The sequence below is a fragment of the Aspergillus caelatus genome (genome assembly GCF_009193585.1).
Source record: "Aspergillus caelatus strain CBS 763.97 unplaced genomic scaffold BDV27scaffold_46, whole genome shotgun sequence".
Taxonomy (NCBI): Eukaryota; Fungi; Ascomycota; class Eurotiomycetes; order Eurotiales; family Aspergillaceae; genus Aspergillus; species Aspergillus caelatus.
The window spans coordinates 1-10,029 of NW_022475309.1; the positions used below are offsets into that span (position 1 = coordinate 1).

The following is a 10,029-nucleotide window of genomic DNA, read 5'->3' on the forward strand; positions in this document are numbered from 1 at the left end:
AAAAGGTTTTTCCTTTTATTTTCACTTTCCTCAAAATGGTCCCGCGTATTTCATTTTACAGTGCATGAATGCCCCCAGAGGTGTACCAGAGCCCTAGGCCGGCGCTGTGTCCACAAAGACCTCCGCCGCACTTCCAACAAAACGACTAGCAGGCTTTATCCCGGTGGGCCATCTTCTTGCAAGCACATAAGTCAATAATACCAGATAAGGTCCGCAATTTACAGATTCGGCTTTCCTAAGAGTTTTCTTCCCCTGGCATCCATGTAAGTTAAGAAACGAAAGCCGCTGTATGTAGTTTCGGTCATCTGGAACACGCACGATATCGTCTGTCTTCCATAGATACAACGAACTGCCAGCGGGGCGTACCAGGATTACACATATTTGATGGTTGTAAAGTAGCGGTTCAAATTCTGCATTGAACAGTAGGGACTTCCAATGCTGAGTAGCACTACATATTTTAAAGGCAGTTTACAGCTCAATGCGAGACAGGTCACATCCAATATGGGCAGTTACAAAATAATTCCTAACAGAGTTGCTGTCGGCAAATATAGTAAATACGAAGGCATAAAAACCCTGGTAATGTTTGCCCAAATGGTATTAATGCAACGTAGAGTGAGGAAGCGCGTGCTAATAAGCGATCGGCTCGATTATCAATTTCTAGGATCTAAAAAGCCTTTACATCACCCTCCACAGTCGTGCGTAGCACTTGTCCTGTTGTTACCCTAGGTAATTATTTCTTGAAGGCCCAGGGCCGAAATCAATTTACAATGGTATATCATTCTCCTTCCATGCTGTCCTTTCTCTGATGAATCTCTGTGTTGAACGATGGGTGGCAATACCGGGTTTTTATCAACTGGCTGCAGCCTTATTTGAGACATCAAGACACCCCTTGTAATATTGTAACGCTATGTACTAGCTTGGGCGGGTGCATAGATAGGTGCATAGATAGATGTCCTGATCCAACCATCCTGTGTATGGAGCCGAATTTCTGTCAACTTGTCAGGTCTGTCCCGCAGAGTAGCTTGACTGCCTCTGGACTTTCTTACCTGTATAAAGCCGAAGAAAGGCCGCCTGATCATCTACAGCCAATATGGAATTGCATGTGAGCCCTTCAGCCGTCCTCCGTCGCTCGATCCTCACCTACCCACTAAACCTCCAATCCTCAATTCATGCCCAATGGCACTAGCCATGTTTAGAACGGTAAGAAGCCATCATTCTGACGGACATTGGCCGGGTTTTCACAGTATCTCTCGAAATGTAATGTTGAACGAGTTTGGATGCAATCACCCCTTGATCCAAGGCTGCTGTGTCCTCTTTTTGCGTGTGTCTGTGTGTGTGCTTTCTTTAAAGCATCAATACAAGGGCTAGTATAGTACTAGGATCTTGTAAATATTGGGAAACTTAGCCGACAATTTAAATTTTATTGGCGAATCATAGGTCGCTAATGGCACAGGAATTTATACCCGGACGATTCAAAAATAGAATCTACCTTCTCTGGCCGTGAATTTGGTGGAGCTCTGTCACTACTTCGGTCGTATAGAATCTAGACCCTGAATTCTAATCAGCTTCAATCCGTAACCACTCTCTATATCAGGCTAGCCCCGGAGTAATATGGTGAACTAGATCAATAATAGGAGTTTTAGGGTTACAGGAGTGATGTTGTAATAGAAATACCCTTGCCCTCTATAAGCTCTCGATAATTCGAAATTAAAATAATTTTCTGAGTTACTCCGCGCTGTTCCTCTGATCTGGTTCTGAATCGTCCCGATCTGTAGCCATGCCCTAGCTAATCCTCCAATATAACTTACAAGCATATCCTTGTTTCATCCCGCCCCGTAGCCGTCCAGGCCTTACTAAAGTGGGACGACTATCCTATATACGGCTCTTGGGATGCTGATCCCGATGATAATCAACTATCATGGTCATCTCGGCCGGTAGGAAAGCACACCCTCGAACATGGTCCTCACAGCTTGAACCCTCCTGGGAAACATAAGCTATGGATCCCCGGCACAAATTCCACCTTCTGACCTAGTATATCATATCACTTTGTAGTTTCTATGGTACATTTATAATTATTGAAAATGATTGCCAATCTTTCTTTATTTCGGGCTCCTTGCATATTCTCCCTTAGATCCGGCACAACACAGGCTATAGCCCTTGACCTAGACTACCCCCGTCAGCCGTCAATATATGAAGATAAAAGCCCTGCACCACCCGCACCCCACCTAGTGACCAATGCTCCAGAAACTCTTCCACAGGAAAGCCAAGGATACTGAAGACACACCACCCTTAAAGGAGGCATTCGTCGCGATAAGGAAACATGGTTTGTTCGACCAGCCCCCCCCCCTGAGGTTCGGCATGAAGAGTTAACCTTACCACCATTTCAATTAGAAGCTCAATAGCTCATCCCAGAAGACTGCTGATGTCTCTCACTCGCTGGACAGAGTACGACTATAGCAGTCATTCATTTTTCTAGTCCTGTTACTGAGTTATGTAGATAATGGAGCTGAGCCAGGCTCTCGTGACGTTGAGTCGGCAATCATTGGCATCAATATGCGACAAGCAGGATGCCAATGTATTACCTGCGCCAAGGGATATTGACGAGATGGTTGGCTTGCAGCTCATGCTCTCAGCAGAGCTTTCCCGGTTATATGACGCCCTGGATCGCGAGGAGCACTGTTAGACCAAATGTGTCCTGGAGTTTTAATTTACTCTGCGGGGTTTAGCCCTTATCCACACAGTTCCTTATCGGTGGAGCAAACAAGGGACTGAGGAAATTTCACCATTAATGCCACTGCGCAAGTTCAAGAGTGACATGAAACTATTTAGTCTCAATTATATACATACTATTATTTTCAAATAGAGACCTTCCTGTTTCGAACCCGGCACAGCATCTGCTAGCACCTACAATCTTTGTATAGAACAAGTGGTTAAATCTGTAATCGACCTCTAGGGACCGAATACTAGATGCAGATGATTTTGATTGAATCTAACTAAGTAGTTGCTAAATGGAAGAAGTGGGGTTGACCGCCAAGTGGTCCGCTTTGATAAAAGCTGGCAGATGAAATGACGGCGACAACATCATATCCTATTTATTCATTCCGGAATTGGCACTACATTGTCGGATATCCTATCCGTACGACACTAGCTTCATCAAAAAAGCTTTGCCCATTCATGGCACCATGCATGCAAAGAAATATGATATAGGGCTACGGCTCAACCATTCATGATGGTTCGGCCAGATGCACAAGCGGGTAGACTCGGTGCCTATATCTCGGCCGAAGCTTAATCACAAATGTGGTGTGTGCAAAAGTACATATCTTCAGTTCTTGGGCGCTTTTTTCCACTGTGTATTTGTAAATGTTGTGGAGATTTTAGTGCGTAATCGGCTCCACTTAAACTCACTGGCTATTCTTCAATGTGGATACGCGAAGCTTGGCTATTCGTTTTCGGATTTGTTTCCCGGGCATTAGGGTCAAACTAATGATACCTTGTATGCGTGGAGCTCAAGATAGGTTTTTCTTCTTCTTTCTTTTTCTTTCTTTTTTTTTTTATATTTTTCGTTCGGTTGCAAACAAGTTCAGGAGTGATGTTGCTGGTTGACACCTATGAGCACTTGATTTACATGCCTATCAGATCTTTGTCCACCTCTTTTCATTCTATAGACTGCACTACTACAGAGTACCAAATTACTATCTGGGTTGTTCAACAAAGAACATGCAGAGTAAATTACATCAGGTCCAGGACTGCGAAACCGAACTGATAGAGGAAATTACATAGGTGAATATCATTTACTACCCGTTTACTTATGGAGATAAGTGACAGATGTGCATGTGAGCTGCTAAATGTATGGTCGTAAAGCCCCTCTTTTTGGATTAAAGCATTTCTGATTTCAACAAGGAAGAGATATTTGAGTCTTTGCCGCCCGTTTGAATTTCTTTCGAATAGACCCTTTGCGCAGCCCACTCGTGGTTTGGTACATGGTCATCCCTTGAACCTAATCTCCATTCAGTCCACAATGTGTAGACTAATCTTCCTTGTTCGCCTTCAACAACGGTCGCCCCATTTACGGAACAAATAAAAACTAAGTTGCAGGTATTGCACGGCAAGATGTACTTGCAGGAGCTGCAGCTGTCATTCTATGGGCATAGTGTAGTTTGACAGATATTAGCGAGCCATATATCGATCGAGCGGTATCCACAGGCCATCCATCCAGAGCATTCGAACATTTCCCTATCCCAGATTTCCTAGCTTCTATGGAAGGTTGATACTCCGTCTTATCCATACAAATGTCCTCCCTGAAAGCTCATGTTTGAGAGAGAATATGCTAGTATATCTCTATGCTTTAGACTAGATCTACAATGTTGTACACTTCAAGTTCTTCCTGTAAGCGGCGAACATCAAGAAGAAGACCATCGGCAAGTCTCAAGCCATCCATTTCCATCTCCGTAATAACGTGTGGAACAACAAACCTGATCTATCTTAGTATTTGATTACCAAGGTTGTATTTGCAAGCTTTAAGACGCTGGGACCATACGATGCGTAATAGACCGGAGGCAAGGATGCGGTCGGCAGGATGAAGCTAAACTCTGTTGCTTCATGTACAGCCAGCCTCGCTTTGATCCTAGTGACATGTACGTCAGAGAAGTTTATTCTTGCGGCTGTAGCCATTAGAGAAATCGATGGGGAAGCAGTACATCCTCTTGACTTCTTTCTCGCAGTGACCAAACGACTCGAGAGTGCTGTGCCGAACGATAGCTAGCTATATTATGGTTAGTATTTCATTTTGAATGAACAGAGACGATGTTCCAACTAACATATCGAGGCATTGCCTAATGGCCGGTATGGGTTTTCGGGATGGGAATCTGGTAACCATGCAACCAACCACCAAGATGAACAGCCATTGATGGACTGTGGGTCGGGCGGCTTTACCGCTCATAATTATCCACACTTCATGACAAAATAACCAGCTCTTATATACAAGATAGTGCAGTACTGGCCATCGGTGTCTCGGTCGAGGTTGAGAGCGAACGCTCGGGGTAAACCGCCGTTGTGGCGGAAATTCCGGATGGTACCGATCGTATAAGCCACATCACATATCTTGGAACTTTGGAAAGTTCGACACAGCCGACATGTTTACATCACGTACCGTAATTGTTGATTTCTAATCTTTCTAGAATCACTTTAGGACTCCAGGATGACACTCGGTGAATATACGCTCAAGTGTATACGGCCGAGAGCTGGTCTAGGTTGCATTCTTAAAAGTCTCATCCATATCTAATCTTAATATCATATTAGCACCCCAAATACCGTATATGGATCGTAATGAGGCCCAGTAATCTTCCTGATTATTACTGGAGAGTATAACTCCTATGTATGGTTAAAACATGTAATATGTTAGGTTTGTTGGCAACTAGTGTACGCAGAAACAATAGGCAGATTCACATAATAAAGAACTTATTTTAGGAATGTAATTATTCAAGTGGATCGATGCGGAGATCTAATCCTATTATTACATGTTAAGGTTACACGGTACGATAACAACCAAGTAAATTATCAAGTCGCTTCGCAATCTCCACATAATATATAGAATACTAAAAACCCATGGCAGAGTTTCTATGCTTGCTAGACGTATTGTAAAGACTTCAAGTTGGATAGTTACCAATAGAAAGCGAGTCGGGTGACTCGGGTCCATTCCTTCGCCTAAGAATCGGCAAATGACGAGATGACTCTCAACCTAGCAACGCCTAAATTAAACCAATACTACCGCTTTCACTGAGAAAGAAGAAAATCCTTCGTAATATTCTTTCATCCTGCCTCATGCCCAAATGAGCTTCGCAATTTCATCATCCTGAGTTCCAACTTCGTGGCCCTCCATTTCCTCGTTCCCCTCCCTATATCTCCATCTCTTTCCCATCACCTCCTTGAAGACCTTGGTATCGATCTCCCCACGCATTATAGTCTCAGAAAAAGGCTGTGTCGGCTTAATCCCACCCAGAGGCCTGAGCGTCACATTCAAGTCAGGCGCAAGAAACAAAACCGCGCTCAATCGACGCACGCCCGGTGTACGTCTAACCCGGTGTCTAGCTGCAGTAATCCGCCCACCACTAAGAATGACCGCGCACCAGCCAGTCAGGATTACAGTGGCATCGCCCGGAGCAGGGACCCACGAACTAGGTGCATCTGCATCCTCGAGTTCAAGGCCAGGGGTACCGTCTTGGAAGATTATAGTGAAGGTGCCGTAGTCTGTGTGGGCGCCGCATCCATTTAAGGATCCAGAGGCAGCGGTGACGGGGTTATAGTCGCAAAGACGGAAGTTCATGTTGTAAGTACTGTGTACGGCTGTAAGATCGGCGCCAGCGATGATACTGAGAGAGGAGAGTATCGATGGAACATATTCCGTGCTGAGCGTGTTGAAGAAATCAAGAATGTCCTTGAGACCGTGTCCAGCTAGCGACTGCTGCAGAGAGGCTGGGATCAGAGCGACACGCTTTGGAGAGAGGTCGATTGTGAATTTCTGGTCTGAGGAGGCCTTAATAGTTGCAGCTGTCTTAAGGATGCCGCGACGGGGGTAGATTGCATTGAGCTTGGCAGCATCATCTGCATGAGTGTATAGGTGATCGAAGAGGGTACGGATGGCGGAGAATGGTGCGCTAACGTCTAGCCTGACGCTGGCCGCCATAGAGTTCGGTCCCAGGAGAGAAATAATGGGGCATTCTGTTGCACTTGGCTGGTAGACATTGGGAGTAGTCAGTGGGTGGCTGACTGTAATCTGAGCGGTAGCCATGGCAGCTGAGTAAGTGGATAATACTAGTAGGCAAGGCAGGCAGGCTGAGAAGGAGTGGAAGGACAGTTGTAGAGAAGAGGTGATAGTATGCCTTTATATAGCGTCTTGCCCGCAATTGAAATTCATGGGAATGAATGTCCCGCTATTCAATTTAATCTTATTACGGTAGACTATAGCTATAGCAGCCACTCGGCAACAGCGGGATCTTAGTGAAGTCTAAAAATTCATTATTTCTTTATTTATAACCAAATCAGTATATGCACTAAGATGTTCATATACTCTATAGTATAGTCCCCTATCATGTATAAGTTTTAAAATAAAATTCGTAAGAGATCACTTTATATTATGTTCTTAACGGATTGTGCTCGATATTATATGATCTAAAAATTCATTTTCAGTTTCTTCTTAAAAAGATATACTACTAAGTTGGTAGAGGATAAACTCTATAAGTACCAGACTCGAGATACTCAGTACAGTAGTCAATACATACATTGTCAGTGTCACACATCGAATGGCTGTGCCGTTTACCTGCATCGGCCACCGAACGGGATCTTGGCTTTAAAATAGTAGCTGGCAGACTATATACCAAGCCAGTCTTATACGCACGATCCTGGCACCCTTCAGTACAGGATATTTGACCAAAGATTAGCAATCCTTTAGAATGGTAGGAAGCCAAGAATCAGTTTCTGTCTTGAAAGTTACGACAAATAGTATCTACTGCGTGCCTTGGGTTTCCTCAGCCTACGTACCCTTATCTAGTTGACAGGTATTCTACCCTGATCAATAGATTTCTTTGATAATCTCGACCCTAAGATTCGGTTTGATCTTTTGTCGAGTAAGTAAGTGAACGTATTGATCATGGCTCTTGTGGCCTGTCTGAAGAGGCGTTCTGCGTCAATAGTGTTGTACTACATGAATACGGAGGCCTGCGGAATGTCCAATAGGACAATATTTGAGCGCTCGATAGACAATCCAGGCTTGGAGTCTCCAAATAGGAACGAAGGAGCAAAAGCCTTTCGTGTGGATAGCTGTGCCCTCAAGTAATTTCGCGGATTGGGTTCGCATCGTGGTGTTATGAGACAATCAATGCACACATTCCATTTTTCATGTCTTAGAAATTACATACAGGGTTGAGGACCAAAGGTCTGTTGTTAGACATCGCTAACTGACGTGCTTAATTAGGCAGCGTCAACAATTTATATCACTTTCGAGGTACAAAACCAAATCGACGGAGGCACCTAAATAGGTTAGCATCATTGGGCCAGAATCATAGGCTATTCTATCTATGAAGCTAAGTGACAAGATATCCATATGAGCGCCCTGGTCGCATGAAGAGAAAATGTAGATTTCTACACAGAGCACAAAAGGTGTGGATAGCAATCAATAAACACAGATCTCGGTAGCCACCAAATAGCGATGTATGCTGCCAGGGTCTGAGAGTATAGTATGCTAACGTGGACTCAGGCCTGTCTTGTCCTATCTCCATGGTCATGCTTATGCTGCTTCGCGGTCACAATGACATCTGAATGAAGCGCCACTCCAGCCTCCGTCACAATGGTATCCAACGGGTCCCGTTTCAAAAACATCATTTCACAATGATCCAAATGAGCCAGGTTATTATACCGATGCTCAATGATTGTCCCCTGTTCCACAGCCAGAAACATTTTCTTCCAATAATAAGCACAGTGAACAAGATGCCATTGGTGCGTTGTAAAAAAATGACCCCCTGTCTCAGGCAGCATCGAGACTTCCTCAACGGACAGAACTTGTGTTTTATTCTTATCCCCGTAGTACGGCCAGCTACCATCAGGGTTCGGTCCCGCCCGTTCAAAGCGATCTATCAACTCATCGTTCCGGCACGCCGGAGGTAGCCAGGCTGCAGCGAATGAATCGTACCGACATCCGTTGGCAATGGCCTCTGAGACGGTTTCACCGCAGTTGCACGATATTGGTCTCAGAGATCGAAGGAACCAATAGACTTGGTATCCTAGGTTCATGAGACCGATTCCGGCAAGGAGTATGAGGAAGGTTTGTTTGATAGGGGCTCGGTAGAAACTCTCACAACGACGTGATCTCCTTGAGTGTTCCGGGGTGAGGTAGGCGTCGTCGATGTCATTTTCTCTTGGTATATCTGATTCAGAGTCTCGGGCGAGAGGAGAACCGATATCGATACTTGGTCTGTCGCTGACTGGCTTGTATTTGACCAATGAATGGCTTTCGATCTGTGTCTTCAATAACTTACTACCCCTTCCGAGCATGGCTGGCTTATTATATGAAAATGGGTTGTTCGCAGTATACCGTAGTTTAAAAATGGCGTATTGGTGTGTTCCGATGGTAGTTAGAAATGAGGGGGGGGAGGGGGAATAGCTAAAGCATCCTTTCTTCCACTCACCGATTATTTGCCGTCTGGAATGTACTAGCTACGTCTAGCATTTCATGCGTATACTTTGTGACAGTAATGTCAAGGTCCTCTGACCGACTCTGGCATCCCTCTTGGAAAGTTGTCAATTGGAGCTCCTTGCATGACCTTGAAATCGTCCAAAGTCGTGCAAGTCTGTTTTACGCAAGGGGCTATATGTCACATTCATAGGTACCAGCAATTGCGTCAGATGGATGGTTAGAGATCTACATTTGCACTATAGTATGGGACTTGGTGATCTGCCTGGTCCATGTAAGGAAATATACCTTCAGTCACTTGTACTATCATCTATGGCAGAGCGTATATACACCATGATTCTTGCGTGTAATATTCATAAACGATCTATAAGAATATGACTTGCACAACTTCCTTCTCCGAAGACCGCAACGCACTATTGATAAGGGACTTTAGATACCGATATGGTCCCGCGGTGTTGAACTCGCAGTGGCATTTCCCATGCGTAGCTAGCTAGAAGTAAACTAACTCTTGAACGACCTTTGAAATGAGAATAGAATCAACCAGTCAGACCTGGGAACTCGAAGCTGCATGTTTACAGCATTTTCGAAACAAAAGGCATAGAAAATTTGAGTAACAAAGAAAAGGATCGTATAAGTTTGTTGCAAGATCATCAGCACATTCTAAAACCATTCATGCTTTCGTAAATTGGTACTCTGAGCCTCGTCCTTAAGCTTTTTCAAGGATAGTAGGGGATAGCCTCAGCGTCCTCGCTGCGCTTTGGGTAGTAAGGAATAGCCTCAGCATCCTCACTCCGCTTAGGGTAGTAGGGAATGGCTTCGGCTTCTTCACTCCGCTTTGGGTAGTA

The 10,029-nt window shown here is 44.6% G+C and overlaps 4 protein-coding genes across 4 annotated transcripts in view; all 4 read right to left on the reverse strand.

The window, feature by feature from the left end:
• Positions 1-4,044: 4,044 nt before the first annotated feature.
• On the reverse strand, positions 4,045-4,994 carry BDV27DRAFT_124873 (uncharacterized protein; the record flags this gene model as incomplete). The annotated part of the gene is made up of 4 exons (XM_032066197.1): positions 4,818-4,994; positions 4,698-4,762; positions 4,538-4,624; positions 4,045-4,472 (listed from the first exon to the last, which is right to left on the reverse strand). Coding segments are annotated over exons 1-4 (286 nt in total), but the record flags the coding sequence as incomplete, so codon positions are not given.
• Positions 4,995-5,818: 824 nt separating this feature from the next.
• On the reverse strand, positions 5,819-6,787 carry BDV27DRAFT_170524 (uncharacterized protein; the record flags this gene model as incomplete). The annotated part of the gene is made up of 1 exon (XM_032075319.1): positions 5,819-6,787. The coding sequence occupies one exon, from the start codon at positions 6,785-6,787 to the stop codon at positions 5,819-5,821; it is 969 nt and encodes a 322-aa protein (XP_031929796.1).
• Positions 6,788-8,247: 1,460 nt separating this feature from the next.
• On the reverse strand, positions 8,248-9,045 carry BDV27DRAFT_143346 (uncharacterized protein; the record flags this gene model as incomplete). The annotated part of the gene is made up of 1 exon (XM_032070079.1): positions 8,248-9,045. One exon carries the CDS (start codon positions 9,043-9,045, stop codon positions 8,248-8,250), a length of 798 nt encoding a protein of 265 aa, XP_031929797.1.
• Positions 9,046-9,591: 546 nt separating this feature from the next.
• The window catches only part of BDV27DRAFT_86458 (uncharacterized protein), a 1,016-nt gene continuing 578 nt past the window's right edge, over positions 9,592-10,029 (reverse strand). The window contains exon 3 of the mRNA XM_032077813.1: positions 9,592-10,012. Within this exon, the coding sequence (XP_031929798.1) occupies positions 9,891-10,012 (122 nt within the window). The 3' untranslated portion in view covers positions 9,592-9,890. The remainder of the gene's footprint in view (positions 10,013-10,029) is intronic.